Consider the following 23,897-nt stretch of genomic DNA (forward strand, 5'->3'; position numbering starts at 1 on the left):
AAAGCTCATCTTGTTCCAACCCCCTGCCACAGGCAGGGACACCTTACATGATCCCAGATTGCTCCAAGCCCCGTCCAGTCTGGCCTTGGGCACTTCCAGGGATGGGGCAGCCACAGCTTCTCTGGGCACCCTGTGCCAGGGCTTCCCCACCCTCTCAGGTAAGGAAAACAACACCCAAAGGCACAAACCAGTGAGGAATAACAGAGCTTGGAAGCTGACACAGTTTAGGTGCCCCTGTGGATCCTTTGAGGTCCCCAAATGCCATCACCAGCTTGGCTCTTGTGTGTTTGCACAAGGTGGGGCAGCAAACCAGGCACATTTTCCTGCTGAGAGGCTCTCCAGGGACAGAGGAATGTGGACAAGCTGTCAGAGACATAGCAAGGTGTGCAGTGTCTCAAGCAAAACAATACCTTGTGCAGGGAGTTCAGCACGTAATTTGCTTTCCCAGGTCTGTTCATCCCTTCCCTTTCCAGCTCAATAATATCTTTATCTTACCATAGTTCAAGCAACCTTCCCAGCTGTATCCAAGATGGAATTTAGGATTCACACACATACATCTCTCTCAATTTGGAAATTCAAATCAGATTGAGTTAACCTTGTTGGTTAAGGTTTACAGAACTTTAATTAATGTCATTATTGGTTATTCTGAAGGACTACATAGGGCTGTAAAATGTAGGTGATAATGATGCAAATTTCCAGTAATACTGTATATGGAAAGCAAACTTTGCAGCTACTTTACACAGAAAGACATGCATGGCTCTCTGGAAAAAGTCCAGCAAGTGCAGAGACCTTTATTTTAAATTTTCCCCCTTCTTTTAATGTTTAATGTATACTTATAAAGTAGCAGAATTACTTGCTACTGTTTTTCTACATTTTCATAGCCCTAGAGTATAAAAGTGAAAACTAAACTATATATTAGAGTTAATTTTTTAGCAGCTTATTAGAAGACTGAATTCTGATCACCTCTATTAGACTCCAGACCTGTGTATTCAGATTTATCTGATAAATGTCAAAAAAAGCAAACACAAAGAAGAAACAAATTTAACGGTTAATTTCAGTGTCATGTCACATGTGGCACAGTGCACATTAAAACACACACAGGAAATTGTGATTAAAACACAGGACAGGCATGCTGTAAATGTGCTTACCAGCTTGAGAGAAAGCTTCATGTAAAATTGGAGAGATACAGGGTGGGGGGAGAGAGAGAAAAAACAACAGTGCATCAGTAGAAGAGGAACTTTTTCAGGCTGATGTTACAATAAAATGACACAATCCTCTTGCTGTTGGAAGGCAAAATGGGTCACACTAACAGATCTGTGCAAAAGTTCACAAGATGGGCTTGGGCAGCTGCCACAACCTGGCCAGAAACGGGAATGGGAAGTGCTGGACCTGGGCACAGGTGGAATTGGCCCTGGACTGACTGACTACAACAACACTGGGAGTTCTCATCACAGCAACATCACTGAGGTGGGGAAAACTCACAGCTTGCAAATGTATGGGCATCACTTTAGATCAAAAACATGCTGAAATGCATCAGTCTCTTCATGGAAGGGGTTTGGGGGGTAACCCCTGAGCCAAATCTCAGTGGAGAGGTGAGGAATGGCTCCAGCAGCACCCCAGTACCATGGGATCTCCAGGGAATGCCTGGTTCTCTGGCTACAGCCAAAGGACAACACCCCTGGACTGTCCCTGTGGACTGCAGAGTGCTGCCCAGGCAGGCACAGAAAGCCATTTCACATTCTTGAACAATTCACAAACAAATACTCAGACTCAAACGTATTTCGGCCATAGCCAGACAAGGTCAGGCCCAAGGAGGAGGAAAAAAATATCTATTCTCTTGACATCAAATTGGTTCTATGACAGCATGGTAAGACATTATTCAACCTCTTTAAATGTTATACATGATCTAATTCTTCAGAAGTTACCACATTTCCTGGGACAGAGCCCAAACATTATCATTTAGTTACTCTGGGAAAGCAGAGTGTGCCCATGGAGCTGCATCTCTGCCCTGCCTCACCTGCACACACATGTGCCCCAGGAACTCCCAGGTGAACAACTGTGCCTGGGCACACAACCAGCAAAATTCCCAAAGCCTCTTCCAGCATTGCAAAATGACAAAACAGCTGCAGCTCAGAAGGATTTCCAAGAGATAGGGGGACTAACAGTGCTCGGTTCTGTGCCAAGCACAAGTGAGCTGCTGCTCGAGATCTAAAGGCAGATAGAAAGGGAGAATCCAAACTCCACCCAGCATCCTCCTCCTCCTGCAGCGGGCACTGAGCTGCCCTGCCAGCTCTCAGGACAGTTGTGAAATGCTCCAACAACGCAACAAACTTGAGGTGCATAAAAGCACACTCTCCATGTTAACAGCAGCTGAAAGGTAAAAGCTGGGAAATGCCTCTCTCCAGGCAAGGATTTGTGCTGCCAGATTTGGGAACCTCTTTCCATTCGAGTTCTCTGCCACCACCAACAGCTCCTGGCAATGGTGTTCTCAAACAGATGCTCCATTTTTAGCAAAAACACAGTTCATTAGGATTGGATTTAAAATAAAGGCTCCACATCTCTTGTGGGTGGCTGATTTAAGAAATACACTTTTTTTTTTCTAAAATAACAATTCCCATTAGTTACCAGGATTTGTACAGCAACACATGCCAGCCATTCAAGGAAAATAAATGGTCTTGAAATAATAATGAAATGCTGCATCTGAACTGATCATTCAGTGATAAGGCAGCAGTGACACTTCCCTCTGCAGTCCAGTCCATTAGGGAACAAATACATGACAATCATCACAGTGCCATGAAGAAATTCACCCTCTGAGCTAGAGAGGCCATTAAAAAAATAAAGCAAACAAAACCAATCCATTGGAGAGAGTAATCATAGAAGGAGAAAGAATGATCTGAAGAAATTCAGCGTAGGCAGCTTGTGTTTGCATCATTGCTTTAGCACTCCTGTGAACTTTAGCATAGACATGATCAGCACAAATTGAGATTCTTGTACATAGCTACAGACAAGACTCATGGTGCAGAATAAATATTTACCTATGAAGCACTCTAAAAAGGCACAAATGTATGCTACATGCGCTAGTGGCTAAACACTACTCACTCTAAAGGCACTAAATACTGCGGAGAATCATCTGCATCAAGGCTATTCTTTTGCTGCAAATTCAGCAAATTTGAAAGGGATTACAGACACTGTATGCCCAATTCTTTTGCTGTTAAGTATGACAAGAATAGAGAACTTATTAATAGCATTTCCAAATAGTACATCAGGGATTGTTATAACCAGTATAAATAAAGCAGTTCATAGGCTGGAAACAATGAAATGCTGAAATAAGTCATATTCACAGTTTTCCATTTCTGAAATTTATTGGTAATTTTACATGACAGTGATTCAGTTTCTATAAACAAATATAAGCAGATTGAAAATAAATCTGCATTAAACACTACATAACTACTTTTGCCCATTCTGTTGGGTTTTCACAGCTAGAAACTTGCTCACAGCTCCTGGGAGAACAAAGGCATTTTCCACCCAAATGATCAAATAAGTTACATTTCCTTGAAATGAGCAAATGTGTTTCAAGCTGTCAATTTAAACCAAGCCTAGCTCAGTCTTGCAGGGAAAAAATGAAGAGTCTAAGAGCCACAAGCTTCAATAACACATGAGAGAGCATGAGAGCCAGCAGGTCCATGTGTTATTGGACAGTCACGGCCACTAACCTCACTTACAGAAAACAGGGTTCAAATAAATCACTGGACTTTCATATATACAACCAAGAGGTAACTTTTTATTTTTTTTTAGTGGCCCTGTAAAAATCTCCCCATACTCTGCTTTGTCCAAGTAGCAGATTTAAAGGTCATATGCCTTTTGATTCCATGAACTATCATCATTATAGACAGCTCATAGAAGTTTCCAAAGGCTCTAGAGAGTGCTCACAACCAAGGCACAGAATTCCTGTCCATCAGGGCTCGTGCTGCTCAAGACTGCATTCATTAAATAATTTAAAATAAATGTGCAGAACCTGTTTACAAAACTTTGGATTTCACAGGTCCAGCTACTTTAACAGTGCCAATTTCAGCATTTCCAGGACTAGCAGACATTATCTTTCCTGCACATCACACCATGAGCTGCCACTTGCCTCCCACCAAATTTTCCTTGGCTCTTTGACAAAGCACATTCCCACAGCACACTCGGGCCGGCGTTGTAAGTGGGGTTAGCGACTGTGTAGCAACAGTATGGGCTGATCACACCATACTCAGACTTACAACATATTCCCTAGCCTCAACGGCACACGTGGGTGTCCCTAAAGTCCTCTTCATGAGTTCTTTGTGAATATACAAAGACTGTGTCTGCTGGTGAGTCAGCAAGAGAAAACACACATTGGTTACACCGAGGATGAGCACGGCACCTCTGTGTTCACTGCTTCTACAGCAAAAGACAGCTTGGTGTTTAACTACCCTCAAGGTGCAGTGGGAACTTCCTAGGAGCCAGGTGGATATTAAGAGTCCAGCATGCTCAGAGAGATCAGAAAACATGGCATTTTTAAATGATTCTTTAAATACCAAGGTCAGAAAACATCTCTCTCGGTGCTAGAACAAGCCATGGATTTAATGATCCCACCCACCAAAAAGTCCCAGTCTTGGCACAGAGAGAGACACTTACATTAGACCATCAAGTGTTCCCAGGGCAGAGAACAGAGCAGGATGGAGAGGGGGTGGTTTTCTTGCTGTCTCTGCATGCTCACAGAGCAACAAAATACTGATCAGTGGGGCAGAGTCAGAGCTGGGTGCTGGACAGGAGTGCACAGAGTATCAGAGGAGACGGGCAGGGAGGGACAACAGCAACGGGTGCAATGGAAATAAAATCACATTGTAATGAAGTCAACAACTTCCACTAGAAAGGAAACCACAAAATTTCCTCCGTGTGCTTTATGGAACTTGGATACTGGCAGTAATGTCTGCCCCAGCTCCCAGACCATCCTCCCAGCTCAGTCACTTCCCGGGCTCTGGGGAGAGGGAGGAAAGGAAAGCCAAGTCCACACCGGCACACGGAGTCATTCAAAGGTGTAAGTTCTACCCCTGGATGTTGTTAGTTTGGAGGATTGCTCTTTTAAAAAAAGGTGCTGATGTTACTGCAGCTGCAGCAATAAAACTGAAATAAAACACAAAAGTAGTACCAACCGGCAGAATACCAAGTTTTCTTTGTCCTCAAAATGGAATTAGAAAAAGCAGAGCAAGCATAAATGAAATTATAAGTTATGTAACTGGTTCCTCATTCTTTGTGCTCTTCTGGCTTTAACTTCCCTAAAGAGATGAAGTTGATTTGAAGTGCTACACTAATTTTATAGTGTCTTTTAAAGCATCTATTAGAAAAAACACCCACAAAACAATGTATGATAGTTTTTCCTAATTCTGATCCATAATAAGTTTTCTAACAGTTTTACAGTATTCTCTATAATGGACATTTCTGCTGCTGGGGTTAGAAGAAAAAAGCTTTGAGAAAAATACAAAAATGTGATTAGAAAACCATAGACACTGACAAGAGTCAGCACCTAAATGTTTAATTTTTTTAAAATTTTCTTTAAACAGACTAGGATTTCATATTGGCAGTGACCACTGATACTGGTATTGGTGCCTCCACATTAACCTTGCATCTGTTGTGAATTGTTCAGGCATCTGTTTCCTTCCATGAAAACAAGATTCGTTGCATTTTTGGTTTGGAAGCAAAATTAAAACCAGACTGAGCGCAAGACATATCATAGCTAATTATATAATTTGTTTTAACAGTCACCAGTGATTTTGCCAAATGCAACCTAAGATGCTAAACCAAAATTTTGAAAGGAAATTACTAAAACACACTCCCTCTCCAGACACGTTCTGATCTCACAGATTTCACGGAGGAGTTGTATGGGAATCCATTCATGTGTTATGTTTCAAGGATCAATTACAATGTGCAATTCCTGCTGCTGGAATTTATCCTGCAATGGTCTCAGGACTTGTTCATGTCAGATAGTTACTTTTCCTTATTCTTTAAGACAGTGTGAAAAAGGAGTGTGATCCCCTTTTTTCTGAAGTAAACTTTTTTCACTGGCTTTGTAGGATTTGAGAGCCCAAAGGTTATCAAGAAATCCAGTAAGCACCCGCTTGGAAATTTAGCTGAATACTCTAAAATAAGACTTAAAGAGCCTTGTGGGCACCTTCACTGAAGGTGTCTGGAGTGGAATTCTGCCAAGGAACAAACCCAGCAGTGCAGAGACAATTCAAAGCAAATTAAATGATCCAGACTCCAAACTCCTGTTACATTGTGCTACCCTGCTGGTCCTTGCATGACCTTCCAAAAATCTGTTTCCCTGATGTACAGATCAAACATTCTTCTGTGCAGAGGAGAGTTCCACCCTACATCCCCCTCATTCCTCTGGGAACATCACCATCCAGGATCCCTGACATTAATGCTCATGCTCCTGAGTAAAACTGAGATGGTTTTGGATTTTACAAGGGAATGGAAAAGCACTGAATATAGGAAATCTTACTAAACTTAATAAAATTAAAGCAGAATTAACAGTATTGTCTAGCTGTACCTAATATAACAGGGGTCATATCAACTGAAAGAAACACCAAACACTCATTTTTCACCTAATAAATTAAAATGATTTGTGGGTGGTTCTTTATTTTCCTTTTGCATGGTTAGAATGATTTTATTTTTGAAGGTCATATGGCACTTCGATGATCTCTTAGTCTGACCATTTGTAAAATCACCAAGGACCTACAAAAATGTGAATTTTTAAATGAGACAGAGCAAGCTGCCAAAGCTTTGCAGCCTCTCCTCCTCCTCCATATCCCTGGATGATCCAAGGGGCCTGAATTCATCCCTCTGGGATAAGAGATGATTATCTGAACACTGGACTCCAAATCCTCAGGATGAGTCAGGCAGGAAAAGTATTTACACACAAACATCCTGGTAGCTGACAGGGGAAGGAAATGAAATAGCAAAAGAACACAGTGAAAGGTTTAAATGAAGATTTAGCAATAGCCCTTCCTCACACATTCTCAATGAATGTGTCAGCAGAAATTAGAGGGATTCCAGAGAAAACTGTAGGACATTGTTCTCATTACTTTGCCTTTCACACAAAGCACTTAAAAAAATAAGGCATGTAGAATTCTTAAGGTGTGCTTGGATTTCTTAGATAGCTAATACATAAAATAATGGCCTTCCTTCAGAACTCTTAAAATCAATTAGTTATAACTGCTTATATGGCCAAGCAATCAGCCAAAGAGTATATTCAAAATACAAACTGGTGAAATGCCCATGGAACTACAAACCAGTATTTTTAAGTCAATAAGAAATACTCAGCACTATTTTCAACCTTCTGTTCTCTGAATGCCACCATGGAGCATTAGATTGCAACACACCCCTGACCTCCAGCAGTGCCTGCACCCCTGAGTGACCCAGCACTGCCAGGACAACCAGGGCTCCAGTTGCCACCCCTGGAGTGGTGCCACCACCCAGCACATCCTCAGCTCTGCTGCTGCACAAGCAGAACTGAAAGTCTGTCTCCACCTGGAAAAAACACTGACAAGATGCTCTGAGTCAAATTGCAACTGGGGAAAGGAGAGAGACATACAGAACCTGCCTTTGGACAGTTTAGAATCTCCCCACTTCCCCAGTGAAACAGGGATGGGAAGAAATGGGATTTTTTGTGTTCTGAGTGTCCCATTAAGTGGCTGTTTCCTAGCAAAGAACTGAAACTGTTTAAAACATTTATTCTTAACTGTTCTGTCTGTAACCAGATGAGACAGTGCATTGTTTACAGCACTGCTCTCAATTCTTTGTAACCAACCACTGAAGTTCCCCATGGAAATCATCCCTGCTTTTATATAGCTCCAGTCCTCAGTCCTAAATGAGTGCCTGGAGCAGAATTTGGGCTTTTTTAAGTAGTCACTTCCTCACTGTTACTGTCTGCTCTAAAAAACATAAAATACCGAACACTTTTGTCTCCTTCATGTAATTTTTCCAGGAGAAAATAATTCTAAGGATTTTCACCTAGGAGGCAAAGCCATGCTGTGCCAGCAAGTTTTCAGTACAACCATGTCATGTGTAAGTTTCTGGGAAGATAAAGTCTTATTTTTGTTTGAAAAATGGCAAATTTAATCTCAGGAACCTGTTTATGAAGACCACCAATGAGAGGATTTAATTCCACCCAAACACTTCAACATTGGTTTATGACCATAACCACAGCTGCTGTCAGCAACAGGAACAGCAGCTGACCTGGAAAACCTCAGGCCATATTTCCTTCTTTATCAGCAGCAAAGGTGACAGGGACACTGAGCTTGGAACAGTGTTGATGTGTCACAGAGTGTTGGCCCAGTGTGACCTAAACCCAGATGAATCCCCAAATCAGCCATGGAGGCCTTCAGCATCTTTCCACCATACAGTGCTTCAACCAGCACTAGCACACTGCAGTGCAGCTGCTGGCAGGGGAATCCCAAATCCTGTTCCCTCAGAACCTCTCCTCTGTCATTTGGAGCTTGCATTCTGCACCAGTAAAGCTTTTGCACACAGAAAATAATGTTGAACTGTGCATCATGGTGCTGAGAATTGTGTCCTGGTCTCCCCCTGAGCTGGCAGCCCTGCCTTAAAGCACACATAGAACATGGGAAGACTTTGTTACCATCCAGGATCAGTACACCTTTCTCATCTCACCAGTTTCTTGCGGCAAGACTCAGTTACTACAGACAGACACTGCAGCACCTGAACCATGAGCTGAGGCCCGGTGACTGGAACAGAAGCTCCCACTGCTCCAGTGACAACATCACAGCTTTCCAGACTGGATTTTTACCAACTGAAATCACAACTATTATCTCCTAGAATCCCTCCTAATTTACTCTTCTCCTTCTGACACAGACATTGAGCTGAATTCACCCTGCTAGCAAAAAACTAAAGACTCTGACTTCTTACGTGAATATTATTGAATGTTCAGCTCCTCCTTCTGTATTTTGTCCAACCCCTCCTCCCCCAAGAGAGTAATTTCCAACAGCAACTTTTTGTGGTTTCATTGTGGGGGTTTTGACTACAAATGGCTTTATAGGTTGGGAACCCTTGGATTTGTCTGCATGTTATGATAAAACACAATGGAACCGTTCACAAAACAAAAGTTTTTACATAACAGAACGTGCAATAAAAGCGCAAGAAAGAAAAGGAAGAGAGAAAGAGAGAGAGAGGTATCCAGAGGAGAACTTACCCCGCGCTTTAGGCTCCTGAAGCAGTGGATTTTGGGTTTGGAGGTCATGAACTCGTTGAAGCGATGGGAGAGGGGTTCCTTTTGCTGCTTGGGAGACTGGGGGCCGTTGGGAACAGCAGAGGGTGAGGCAGAGGCAGGGGGAGGAGGAGGGGGCTGATGGGGGGATGTTAAAAGGGACATAAGCTACGTATAAGAGATGGAGAAGTGACAGAATAAAAACCAAAATAAAAAGATAAAACACAAAACGAAAATAAGCATCAAAACCAATATTTGAAATCCAGAGAAAAAAACAATTAAATAATTAAATATTAAAGGCCATGGTTCAAAAGAGGGGAGAAAGCAGTAGTTAAAAGAGTCGTGTTAAATGAAGATTTGTGATAAATGAAAGTATTAGTAAGTGATGCAACAGAAGAGTAACACAAAAGTATTTTGAAGGAAGCTCATGCAGACTCTTCCATGCAGCACTATCCCCATATTTTGCCCTGTTCTGCTCTGTGGACAGCTCGGAACAATGCATATGGATAGAGCTTTCAAATACCTGAATTTAAATGGATCAGATAAGGAAGGTACCTTAGTGCCCAGTAGCGTTTCTATTATCTGGAAAACAACAAACCACATTCCTTCCTGCTTCCAAATCATACCTCAGCAATGTGCATCACACTTCACTTGTACAGATCATTCTATGAATTTGCTCAGGAGTTAGTCCTGGTTGTGTTTTTATTCTGGCTACACTGATGTAAGCACCAGACAGCGAGTCCTCTCTCACACCAGCACTACAGGAATGATCCCTTGTGAACAGGGGGATTTTTAGAACTTGAATTTAAGAGGTTTGGGAAAGGGTCAGAGCAAGAGTGAGGTCAAAAAACCAAAGCTATTCTGGGCTTCCATCAGTGTTACTGAAACCTGATTGAGTCCAGTCCCCCTGACATGTCCTGGTAACCCCAGATAAATGCTGCCATGCATTATGGTGTAAAGTATGACAGTGGAATGAAAAAGGTTTAATGGGTACATAAGTTAATATGGCCCTTTAAACAGTCAACTGCTCAGTTAGTTACGCTCCATTAGTGGTGCTTCAGAGTGATCCCAGCAATTCCCTGCTCCCAGCCACCCACCTGCTGACCCCAGTGCACAGACTGGAAAGACAACGCAAATGGAAAGCCAAGGAGAGTTTGAGGAGTGTCAAAACAGTAATGCCACATTGAAGCTTCCCACAGGTAACAATGTTAGTTTGACACACATGGTACTAGGTAAGTGGTTAACAACTCCTTCTCTGAGTTAGGAACAGAAATGGACCATGGCAGAGACGTGACAACTTAAGTTAAATTAATTTAAAAACTGCAACATAATTAATAAAATTATACAAGAAAATATAAATTAAAGTTATAAAGAAACTTAAGTAACCAAAGACTACAACAAAGCACCATATTAAGACATAAATTATTAACTTTCTGAATCTAAAATTCTCTTTTAAAAAAACTAAACTTGCCAAGATTACTAGACAAGACACAGGTTATTGACAAAACACATACTAGCACCAAGCTCAAGTTTGCAAATCAGTACCTTATTTTTCTTGATGAATGGCCATAACTTGCCCTTGGATTTGCTACCGAACTTGGGCTCTGACTTCCCATCCCCTCTGGAGTTGGAAAGGCTGGATTCAGACACTGTCCTCTTCATGGGCTGTGTGAAATCCTCAAAGTCGACGTCTCCCGGAGGCTCGAACCCTGATTTAAAGGCTTCTATTACCATCTGGGAATCCTGCAATAGGACAGACCCAACACAAGTGTAAACATCTCAGGTGAGGCTTGACATCAAATTGGTAGCACATTAAGGCAGAACAAGAAAGTTTGTCAATGTGGGACCAACCCTGAGAGTGACCAGGCTCATTCCTGGGAATGAACACCCTTCCAGAGCCCAGGGTCAATACAAAACTCTCCACCTTCTGCTGAAAAGGGGCAAGAGCTCATTAACTTTACTGACTGGAAAAGCAAATCACACTTCAGTAAGTGACTCATAACAAAGATTTAAGGTACAGATTTGCTGGGAATACAGCTGTTAACAAATCAGAGGAAAATCCCAATAAATACTCTTATAAGAGAGAGCCCTTGTGTGATCACTGCCACCAGTCAACAAGTTGGTTGTGAATTTAGTGACAGTAAATGGCTGTAAATGTTTCATGACCTTTACCCAACATCTGAGCAGTCCAAGGTCACATCAGCAGCCCCATGCCCTGGTGTGGGAGCCACTGAAGCCACATTCCCTTTTGGCACTGCTAAGAGGGATCTCAGTCAACCACAGACTGGCTGTAGACTGTGTACAATGGCTTTGCTTTTTTGTTTTGGACAGGAAAAAGAAAAAAAAAAACAAAAACAAATCAAAGCCAAACCAATCCATAGCATTTTTCCTACTCAAGACTACAAACAAAATTAATTATACATAAGATCAAATTCAGACCTCAGCTTGCCAAATGCATTTAAATCTAATGGACTCAGGAAAAACAGATCCTAATAGACTTCTTATCTACTTGTTTTCTTGGGAAGAGATTATGTTATACTCTAACAGCTGTATTCCAAGATCACTAGAGACACTATGCCTTGGCACACAAATATCTTGTTATTCTCCAGTGAAAAGTATCACTGCTCTGTTACATAAAAAGAACTTGTTGCTTTGAGGGTATTTCACAGTTTCTGTGAATGGCTATAGGTAAAATGCTGTTCAGGAGAAATCTGCTGGGGTATAAATATATCCGGAGGCCAGGCTCCATTGAGCAAAGCACAGATACAGGAAAAGTTTTGCAAAAGTCTTCATGGGATTGTGAAGATCCACATGGGTTTAAGATCCTCAATCTATCAGGTGGCACCATGAAATTCCTACCTGAGTTTTAGGGAAGTAGAACAATACTTTTCCTTAATGACAGACATGAAAGCAAGATGAAGAAGGATTAGAGAAGAGTGGAAAAGAGTGGGAAAACCTGAGAGAATTGGGATTGTTCAGCCTGGAAAATAGAAGGTTTTGGGATGATTCAACTGCTGCCTTCCAGTACCTAAGGGGAGCCTAAGATGGAACTATTTACAAGAGCCTGGAGTCTGGATGTCCCATCCTTGGAAGTGTTCCAGGCCAGGCTGGAGAGGGCTTGAAGCAGCCTGGGCTAGTGGAATGTATCCCTATCCATGGCAGAGGGTGGAACTGAAAGGCCCCTTCCCACACAAACCATTCTCTAAGAGATGACACTGTTACATTAAATACTCCACTGGTATTTTATCCTATGCATGGAGCTTTTCACTTTTTCCTCTATGAATTTTACAGTGTTCCTTCCATTTATTCAAAACATCATTCCACTACAATGGAACTAAAAATAACCAGCATGCCCCATATATCACAGAGATAATGTCATAACAGGAACTCCAAGCCCATAACAAATTGGTTTTATCTGCTGCTGGAGCCCTCTGAATCAGGTTCTGCACAGGTTCACCTGGCAGTCACCACAACTCACACTTGCCACATGACCTTTGTGTTGGTCAAGTGGTTAGAAAGGGGAAATGGAAAAAAACCCCATATTTAAAACTGCTTTAGAAACACAGTAAAAGTGAACCAGTATTCCCTGCTAAGTCCAGGCAGTTTGTATTGGCATTAACAGGAATTCTGTGCAGTGCAGTGAGGGCATAAAGCAATCCTATTTACACAGTTGCACGTTTAGTAACTAATCCAGCACTTACATTATAATCAACATAGTTAGAAATTACTGCTCCAGAGATGAAACAATCCTTTATGATATTTAAGGAAAAAAAACTCTTTATAAACATAACTGTTTCCAGATAGAACACACTAAACCCTTTGTAGCTGCTCAGATCTAACTATTTTGGCTAAATACATTTTTGTCAGCACAGTGCTTACAGGAGATCCTGGTAAATTCAGCTATCAGTGCTCAAAGTCATTGTTTTCCAATGTCACACTTGTGTATGAGCCATCATGGACTTATTTGTGAGGAAGAGAATATAAAATTCACTCTGATTCAAACACTCAGCTTAAGTTTCATGTGTGTTTTGCTCAGAAGACTCTGGCAGAGTGTAGGCTGAGATATGAATCTCCCCACCATGATTTCACCATGCAGCACCAAAGGCTGTACCTCAAGCAGGGTATGTTGCTCTAACACAGGAATCACTGCCTCAATTCCCCCTTTTCCCTCTCAGAGAGTGGCTTTCAGATTCCTGAGTTTCCTATGCTGCTCTCTGTGAGAGCAATAGCTGAACAGAGAGTAGAGGATTAATTTCAAAACTTCAGCCTTGGGCTTATGCTGCCAGTTCATGGCTCTGGGCACAGAACAGCTCAGAAAAGATTCCAGTGAAGAGCACATATGGGAAATTTAAACAGTTAGCAAGACACAGGCTGTCAGTGCTTGAAGCAATAATGTAATCCATGAGAAAGGCTGGTAGAACAGAGCCTTCAGGTAGGAAGGGAGCAGATCATTCTGCAAACAAAACAGAAAACACATTTGCCCTTGTGGTCACTGCACATCAGGAAGCTCAACCAAAATCTTTACCAGCCTTTTAATCAGAGAGATTTCTTTGCATCCTGTGAAGAAAAAAATGATGTTCAGAAATCAAATTTTCTCATTTACAGATTGCCAGCAAACCTCAAGCCTGCAAAGAAATATTTTACAGAAAGATTTTTCAGAAGTTCATGTAGCCAATACTTTAAAGATTTTCGTTATTATAAAGCTAACTGGAATTAAGACACTTCTGAAACATTTAGTTTTCTGACTATGAGACATAGAAACAACCTTTAAAATAATTGGTGATTAAGTATTTGAACTTACGTCCAACATCACATGCTGATGTCTACTTTTAAATTACAATATTTCAAAAAGGAATTATCCTAATGAAACAAGACAATATTCCTTAATCAAAAACCCCCCAAAATTAAAAAGTATTGCAGGAAAGGCATTTCTGAGTGTTAATAGATTTGGGAAATAATCTGAGCACATCCTGTCTCAGACAAAGCAGCTTGGGACAAGAAGCTGTTCTTTGGTTTCGTTCCATGACTGCAAAGCTCTTCTGCTAAGCCTGGACCCAGGATTTCAGCCTCCATAAATTTGAGACCAATACTAAATATGACAACCAACAATGCAACACTTACATTCTTGTGATCCACTGATTCTGCAGCTTTTGTTATCTCATCCAGGCACTTCCCAATGATAGGGATCACTTGGCGGTCGACTTCTGCGAAGGTTTTCATGGATTCACCTATCCTCACGATTCTTCTTTCCTCCATGTCTTGTATTTTCTAAAATATTACATTTCATTCAGGTCAAACATCAAGATTAACTTCGCAGTTTCACCCAATTTTCCTCTCCAGCTTACATCAACTACTTTAAAACTTAGGGATTAAATGTATTTTTAAGAACAAACTAGGACAGCTGTTCTTAGGAAGGCACTAAGTGTTGCTGCTCCCTCAAACATCAAAAGGTCATTCTAAAAGTAATCTCTTTTACTATTACTGGAAATTTTTCAATTAACTTCTTATGTTAAAAAATGCTGATTTGTCAAACCCTAGCTTTAGACTTTTGTAAGGATGGTTCCTAAGGCTTTTAAAAGAATTTCTGCAACAAATTCCTTCACTTTCTGTGCTTGTTCAGAACAATCTTATTTTAATTCCACTGTAGAATGTAAGGAAACAAAGATCGTGATGTCTCCCCTTCTTTTCCCTAGAAGGTAATTTTTGGTGTTTAGGGAGTCCTGTACATCATGTTTTGTTCACAATGCATCATGTATTGATGTATTCATGTACAATACAAACATCACATGCTGTTCACACCACAGCTCCTCATTGCTCAGTGGATTCTGTTCCAGGATCTCCAGCACCTCTTCCAGGGGCCTCTCCTTTACCACAGAGGGAAACTGAATGTGGCATAATTCTACTATGACAAACTATAGCTGGATACAAAAGCAGCCTGTTTCACAGTGGACTCCAGGAGCAGTCAACTTAAATATCCCCTTTGCCTTGGCTGATCCACAAGCAACATCAATTCTTTACAAAACAACTTATTTCAACATCTAAAAGAAAACCCTGGAGAGTTCACTGGTGCACTGAGGGAAGAGGGCACATCTGAAGGACTTTAACATGCTCATCTACATCAGAGTGCTCAGCAGCTCCAGTATTTGCTTGATTCCAGTTTATCTCAAGGCATTGGTTTGAAATACCATGAGGCAAAAGAGGAGGTGTCCATTTAGCTCACAAGTTTTAGCAGTGGGTAAGAAAGTGCGTGTTTGCCACGCAAACATCAGCTACTTCTCATCTAATGACAAGCATGTGACATGTCCTTTGAAAATGTTGTATTTTCCACTTCTGATGCTCATGACCCATTACAATGGAACAGTCATTTAGAAGTTCTGTTCTACTACATTAACCTCAATTCATTCATTCAAGCACAAACTCAGATCTTCACTCAGAATGAATCTGATGGCTTTTTTTTATTCTTCCTCTGCAGGCTGTCCTTAGGCACCCTTAGACACAAGCTTGCTTAAAACCCTTTGGATTCACTGCTGTAGAACTACTGTGGTTCACATTTAAACATCTGTGCAGCCTAATTTGAACACAGGTTATAAAGGGCTGCTGGACTTTACAGATGCAACAATGCCCAGCTGCCTCCTGCCCCAGCAATGCCAGTGATGCTCCCTTTCATCCCCAGCTGCACAGACAGAGGAGCTGAACAGAGAAAGATTGTGAGGATTCCAAAGGCTGTCCTCATCTGGCACGACACTTCAACATCACCTTCCTTATGTATTATTGATCCCTTTATATCTAATTTAAGGAAAGGGATAATTTATGCTACCACCTCTCAGGGTGGCAGACTGCATGTAAAATTTGCTAAGAATGACCAAAAAAATCATCAAAGATTAAAAGTCAGGGTGATAGAATTGAGGTGAAGTGCAATATGCTCTTGTCACAGGATTATGGGCTACTCCAAAGCACTGCCAGTGACCCTTACCTGGAAGATGTTTGGTATGTGTGTGTAGTAATGCTCATGCTGCTCACTGTTAAACTTCTGTAGGGTGGAAGAATATTCAGCTTTGCTGTCTTCTGCCATCTGATGTCTCAGCTGGGCTTGCTGTCTTGCCTGAGGAAATACCAGAAGAAATTTAGAATTTAGGCTACGTGGAGATCAACTGCATCTTACTATGCAGGAACATTGGGATATGAGACTCTGAGCACCAGCTTTTGGTTTACTCCTCTTTTGTGAAACATCCATGCTGCAGTGTGGACAGTGCTGCTGCTCCTTCCCGGGATTACAATGTGCTATTTCCTGACCCATTTTGCATTCCATGAACAGCCTCTGTTTGAGCTACACTTCAAACACCAAACCAAGTTGGTCCCTCCACCTGCTCACTGGACAGGCACCTTCCCAGTACATTCATGGACACACTTCTTGTTCCCCCTATGCCCTGGCGGATGTCACCTGGTGCTTTCCTCTAATGAGGAATTAATAATTTCCCTGTTGGCAAGTAGTGTTTTCTGGGGAAGGGGAAATGAAAAAAACCCCAACATTTCTGTCTCATTTCAGCCAACATAACCATGACGAAACCTCTTAACTTTGTGTGCCCTGCAGAGCCCTTTCTCCACACTCCTCACACAGCCCTGGCATGAAGCACAAAAGGAAAGGGGAGCCAGAGCAGCAGCTGAGATGCCTCCCTTCCTATTTTTACCCACACAGATGATTTACTGCCCAACATAGCAGAGCACTGGGCAATTAATCTCACTTCTTCCCCTAGAATAATCTGTCCCCAAGTGACCCTTTCACGTTTTCAGATTCCTCCCTTTAGAGTTCTGTTCCCAAGGCCTTCTGTTATCTGTTTCACTGCCCAATATTCTTCCCTTGCTGCCTCTCCCCATCTGTTTGGTTTAGATGCCTTTTCCTTCCTTGCCATTGGCCTCCATACAGCAGCTCTCCCTTCTCTTCCTTTCCAACATCCCCTATGCCTTTCCCACACTGAAGCTCTCCCTCCCTGGCTGGAGCTCTGCTGCTGAATTTCAGAATAATTCCTTAAGACAAGGCAGAGAAATGCTGCTTTGAAAAATCATGTTTCAGGGGACACAACACAGCAGAGAATTTCAGTATATTTTAAGTGTATATTTCCCATTAAAATCAGTTCAGAACAGGGTTATTCTTTGAACTGTTCCAAGCAGACAATAGTTTCCTGACAATAAATCCATGGAATATCAAATCATGGAACGTTTTTGTAATCATAACTGTAAGGTGACAAATTCTGCCAGGAGGTTTCAAATCTCAGTTTGTAAAGAAGTAGCCTTTCCCTGCATTTGCCATCTCACCTAATAATTTATTTCACCTCAACTCAGATATTGCTTCTGCAGCCGATTGTAGGAATTTCACAGATCCCCTTCACATTCTTTCTACAGAAATAATTCAAGCAGAATGAGGAGATACTGGGCACTAAGTTCATCACAGGAGATGAAACAGTAGTGTCAAATGGAGAAGAATGTGACTATAACCAAATAAGTGAATCCAATAAAAGACATATTTTCAACTTTTCTTGTTCCCAGGGGTTTTAACTGTCCACTAACTCCTGCAAAGGATGAGTGCCTAATTTTAGAAAATTCACCTCCTGCAATCAAATTCCAAGAAGCCACATCAATAATTTCCCTGCCCAAGCACTAATAAAGTTTATTTAGCTTTACCATCCCCACACTCACATACAACTACATTAAATACAAGTGGAAAACAATATATCTTTGTGCCACAAAAAAAAATTTACCAGGAAAACAAAGTTGGCAATGGAAAGGCAGGCAGCAGTAAGAGTGGTTCACACTCATCTCCCAACCTTTTCCTCACATCCCAGCTGCTGCAAATCAATATCCATTTGTGAGGCCCATTCTTCTCATCTACCTAAGAGGAACCCATTGTCTGAGCTGACTTTACACCAGCCCTACTCCCACTCATATAGCTGTCTCACTCTTTTTTTAAAAATAATTTTAAATAATGCAGCTCAGGAATTTGTCCCTTGACTCTATTGTTGAAGCAGAAAAACAAGAAATCCATTATTACACATTTCCAGGCAGAACCAGCAAGCATTAAAGCCATCAGATTTCATTTTCATGAGCAAACTCATTGGCTGGATATGACAAAGTAACTCTGAGCTCAATGTATACACTCAGTTTCCAAAATGATCTTAACTGGCCCTAAATAAGAGGGGGCAGCAGATGAGTAAATAAAATTGGGTGCATTCCAAAATCAGAACTTTTTGTATGAGAGCCCTAGTGATGTCTTGTTTCTCTTGGCCATTTAATGCATTTGGCAAGCTTCAAACTGTTTAAATATCTTTGCAATGAGGTATTTGGATCTTAAAATAAAAATATTTTTTAAAATCTAGACTTCTTTATTACTTCATTTCAGTATGTCACTTCCTCTAACATCATCACTTCTAGTATTAACAGAATTGTGCCTTATAGTGAGATTCCTGCACTCTGTTGAAGCACAGAATGATAAAAACAAGACAATGATTTTAAATTTCACATTCAGAGTAACGGATGCAGTAGCCCAGAACTGCAGAGAGTCATAGAAGTTATTTCAGGAATAATTTATAGCTGGGCTTTACAGAAAATGAAGTTCTGTTTCTCTGCTGCTCACTTGTGCAAGAAAACAGCTTCAGAGGTTTTTTGGGGGCTTCTTAGAGTTAATGCTAAAAGATTTGCCCTGAACAGTATTTCCAGAAGGAAAGGCTTTGGAATAATTGGGGTCTGGAAAACCAGACAATGACTTCAGATATAGGAGAACAACGCTGGGATGCAGCTTTCAGTCAACATATTCTCTCCTTTAATTGGGCAGGGATGAGTTAGCAAGAGCTCAGTTTCCAGCCCCATATGTGAAACACAATCCAGCTCTACAGGCTGACAGATTGCTCAGTTGTAAGAGGTGTCAGGGCCAGGGACTCTGAATGCAGCAAAAAACTCCCCTCTTCAAAGGAAGAAAGATTGAGGTTACCTTTCAGCACTGTGGAAAAGCAAAAAGGGTATGTACACCTGAGGGGTCTGTGGGGAGAACAGCAGCATTTTGCTTCCAAATGCCTTCCACTGTACAAGGTGCACAGATTTCAAACATCTCCCACCCCAAACATACCTTTGTAACAGTTTTTTGCCCTGAAATAAACTTGGACACATAGGCAGTGCTTCCTCCCTGAAGCCTGGTTTTGTTAATGCAGCACTTGTCTGAACTCATGTGGCAGCACCAAAATCAAAAGGTCATAAATGTCAATGTTTGTCTTATCCAGAAAATGAACTCCCCAAAATGAGCAACAGCCCAGGACCTGCAGCACCTCCAGCCCTGCAGGGAGCAGACAGGTGAGCTTTGGGCTCCCACTGCCGCTGCAATCTGAGCAGTCACACCAGGGGAGTGTCTCCACAGCTCTGGGAGAACACTCGAGGTAAAGGAGTGCAGCTCTCATAGCCTGAACCAGGCAATAGCTCACCAGCAGCATGTAAGGCTCATTATATGTGACCTCTCTCAGAATCTATGCAGAAGTGCCACTAAATAGAATCAAAACCCACCTTTTTCCCTTCCTTTATACAGCCTTGCTGCTCCATGGGCAAGAATGCAGGACAGTAGCTAACTGCAGAGAAGTATTAACTTGCAAACTGCTGATTTTTGTGGCTATCTTCAGTACGTTAAAAATATTTTTTAAAAAAATCAGGCTTCAGCAGCACATCTACCTTAGGTGAAAAACAGCACTAAATTCAGTGGCCATATGAGCTGGCAACACACACTGTGGCATCTCTCTCTTAAGGTAGTGGGAAAAACACACTGTTTTCTCAACAAGATTTTAACTACACTTCCTGCAGATTTTCTTCATAACAACTGAGTTGCAAAAACCAGATTCTCAAATAACAAGTTAGTTTGGACAAATGACTCTACAAGGAGCTCAGAGATGCCAGGGTGGGACATGGATGTGCTAAAATCTGACTTAAGTATTTATGGGGATATTTCTTTCCCTTTTAAAATAAGAAATTAGAAAAATTGAACCTGAACCTGAACCTTCTTATCACCTGCTTGTTACCATCTGCAGTTTATCAATATGATGCAACTTCAGCAATCAGTGCAGAGCAGAATGAGATCAAAGAATTACAGACAAGGGAACTTATCCATAATCCTTGCAAACATTCAGCACAAGTAAAGCTTTACATATAGATCTGAATTAAATCAGTCCAATACTTTATGCCTTTGAACAGGAAAACTGAACAGAGAAAGGGAATATGGATACTTTATGATGGGCACTGTCAACCCTGAAAGTGTAAGAAAACTTTTGCAAACTGCTACACTTTACATGAAGACTCTTAGAGAATTAAAAAAATCCATTTGTATTGTTGACTACACCTTCTCCCCCAAGCCTCCTTTGATATGAAAAGCAACTTGTTGATGCTGAAGTGTAGGAGAAAATTTTAAAAACCAAGTACTTTTTCTGCCATTTTGGTCTCCAATGCAGAAAAGAATGAGGATATTTTGCTGAGAACAATTTTCTGAGACACATTCCAGAAACAGCAAAAGGGTCAATAGACACACTGTCTTCTGGGTTTACACAGACAAAAAATGCAGCTCCTCAGGGCTGTTATGGTGGGAGTGATATGAATAACTGAAAAGGCCAGAAAAAAACTTTGGCTGTTGTTCAGCTGGTCCACACTAAGTGGGACAGTTCAACTTCTCAGCAGTTGCTCTTGTCCAGAATGGCAAAGTTTCCAGTCAAAACTTTGGTGTCACTTTGTTTCTTCCTTCTCTTCTCCCATTCTGCACGCCCTCTTTTCTTTCAAACTGAGACAGCATGTGAGATGCATCACTGCCAGGCCACTGCCTGCCAAAACAGATCTGTTTTTGGCAAATCCAAGATCAGACTAAAATGCAAACACAAAAAAGTCACCCCTGCCCCCTCCCCTCAACTACCCAATCCCTCCAAAATAGCTTAATGATAAAGGCAGACTCAGAAACACTTCACCAATTTCAGGAATGCTTTCTATTGCTCACAGATTTTTCAGCTCTAGGCTCTGGCTCTCCCTCCACGGCTGCCCCACGACCACTGGGCACCGGGAGCCTCCGGGAGCAGCAGCAGTGGCAGAGTGTACAGGATCATTAATAACAGTGGGCATCCTGCCACAGACTTCAAAACAGGGCCAGGGTTCCAGGCTTGGATTTACACAGCCTCCAAATCAAGCTCCACTCTTTACTATTTTACAATAACCAGTTGGGTCTCTCTGAAGCGGCAAGCAAAGAAAGGATTTGAAATTTGCTTCCCTGAAAGAAAAAGTAGAATGGGGAGTTGAAAAATAACAGCAGAGAAATAAACAGAAAGAAAAATCCTTCCTTAACACTTGAAGAGGTGGAGGAAGAATCTGAGACTCTGTGGGTCCCTGAAATCCTTTGGCTGAATATAATATACAATGACTAAACCACTGACAGAGGATGGAAAATCTTCCTCACCACATCTCAGGAATTGTTATCTAGTGCAGTCTCACTACCAGAATTCAGAAACTCACACTAACAAAAGATATCCCCAAACAACACCGTCCTGCTGAAGCTCTAACAGCCGAGACAGACTAAATTAATTAAGAAGAGCAGCACAGCAGCACCTCTCAGCACACTGCTCCGAGACCCTAGGGAATAACTGCGCCTCAGACCCAAAAGTTTGTCTCCTTGCACTGCCATTCTCATGTCATGAATACTAAATAACCAAACTCTCTGGATGACTGAACTGTGAATCCCTGCAAACACCCAGGAGTTTTCCACAAAGCTCAGAGAAATGCAGTTCCATGAGGATATCTGGCAAGTCTAATTCATTATAAAAGAAGGATAATCTCTGTGGATGCAAGGTTATGTGGGTTTGATGGGGGAGGTAACATGAAAAGAAAAGAAAAACAAAAGATGTATTTGGAACACTGGCTGACAATGTTTAAATGATTTCTGGAGGTCTGTTTAGTTGTACTACATAAGCAATTAAACTCTGCCATGGATAAATCTGGGTATTGAATACAAAAAATGGAAATTATTTCTTGAATATAAATAATGGAAATTTCAGGACTGGGTAATAGACTGCTTAGCTCATACTTGGAATACTGGGCACGGTTCTAGTCCTCTCTCTCCAAGAAAGAATTTACAAACACAGCCAAGGCAGAAGGGACAGTCAGGGTTGAAAAAGTTACCAGGACAAATTTTGTAGCCTTGAAGGTCAATTTTATGGGTAAAATACACAACTTTGTCTCTTGGGAGGCAAATTAGTCTGAGTGACCAGGGTGATGCTGATGCTGAGCTGCAGCAACAAGGGCTTTCCCAGCAGAGATAAAAGTCATTGTCAGGCCACACCTAGAATATTGTGTTCAGTGGCCCCCACCATACAAAAAAGAATATTTGGATAGACTGGAGAAGATCCAGAAAGGCCACAAAGATGATTCAGCACAGGGAAGCTGTCATATGCTGAGAGACCTGGGTTAGGTCAGCCTTGAGAATGAAGGCTTAGCATGGGTATGCTAAGCTATGTCTTAAGCTATGTCATGGGTATGCTAGGCTACATCACTGTGCCCCAGTGCTTGAAGGAAACTACAGAGATGAGACTGTACAAGGAGTCACATGGAAAAGACAAGGAGTAATGGGTACAGGTTACCCCTGGGGAGATCCCAATTAGACACCAGGGGACAATTTTTCACAGTGACAACAATGAGCTATTGGAAAAATCTCCCCAGGGAAATGGTGGAATTCCCAACATGGGGCACAATTCAGCTGAAAAGGGTTCTGGGCCATCTTGTCTAGACTGTGCTTTTGCCAAGGAACACTGGGCCAGACAATCCTTCAATTCCCTTCCAACCTGGTATTCTATGATTCACCGAAACTGAGCAGCTTACAAACTAAATTAGCTAAATTCTGAAGCCTTACTTCTCATGCAGGTGAAAAGATTTGTTCCAATGTTTTGACAGAAAAAGAGTGACTATAAAGAAGCTTTCCAACTGTACAGCATGAAATAATTGCTTTGCATTAGCTTAGAATACCACTTCTATTGCAATGGTGATTCAAACTGCAGTTGTTTAATTCAGAAGATATTCTTAAACCTCCCCTTCACACCCCCTTTCCCTCCCTTTAGCAATCACCTCCCAAAAGAGTTGTATTGTTACAAAACTCAGTCAAATTGCCACGTAGAGCATTGCTGCAGGGGAGCACTGCTAAAAGGAAATTTAAGTTCAGTTGGATTTCCTTGCTTTACACTAAAACTGGCTCACAATCGGCTCTTTGATCTCTTATCACCAAGCACTTGGAATGTATAGGGTACATATGGAGATTTATGAAGTCCCCTGGACACTCCTGCTGGAGTCATTAACTCCCTATTGAGTAGAAATCGACCCTCTTAAATTAGTTATGATTCCAAAAGGGAAACAGCTGCTCTGCACGGAGAGGCAGGGATGGCAGGTTGTAAACAAGGCTTACTCTTCCAGAAATGCAAATTGCTCTCCTGAGGGACTCCCTGCATCATCCTGCAGGAAGGAAGTAGTTCAAGAAGGAGATTGGGGTCTGCATAACACAAAGAAATTACATTAAATCATATTACCCAGACTTTGAACTGATGAGAAATCTTACACACATCACAAGCAAAGACACAGAAATTTTGCCAGTTCCATTTGA

General features: G+C 41.6%; 1 protein-coding gene across 50 annotated transcripts in view; it reads right to left on the bottom strand.

Annotated features, from left to right (window-relative positions):
- Positions 1-23,897, bottom strand: part of FNBP1 (formin binding protein 1) — a 93,350-nt gene that overhangs the window by 14,456 nt on the left and 54,997 nt on the right. For 13 of the 50 annotated variants that reach the window (XM_086858147.1, XM_086858146.1, XM_086858145.1 and 10 more), the window contains 3 exons: positions 16,221-16,349; positions 14,369-14,515; positions 10,793-10,990 (listed from right to left, as the gene is read on the bottom strand). In XM_086858147.1, the coding sequence (XP_086714273.1) occupies positions 10,793-10,990; positions 14,369-14,515; positions 16,221-16,349 (474 nt within the window). Of the gene's footprint in view, positions 1-963; positions 1,000-1,148; positions 1,164-4,259; positions 4,347-9,232; positions 9,416-9,802; positions 9,830-10,792; positions 10,991-14,368; positions 14,516-16,220; positions 16,350-23,897 lie in introns of all 50 variants that reach the window. The other 37 variants (XM_086858116.1, XM_086858126.1, XM_086858125.1 and 34 more) reach the window with 10 other exon arrangements.

Source organism: Cyanistes caeruleus, chromosome 20 (genome assembly GCF_971803275.1).
Source record: "Cyanistes caeruleus chromosome 20, bCyaCae1.hap1.1, whole genome shotgun sequence".
Taxonomy (NCBI): domain Eukaryota; kingdom Metazoa; phylum Chordata; class Aves; order Passeriformes; family Paridae; genus Cyanistes; species Cyanistes caeruleus.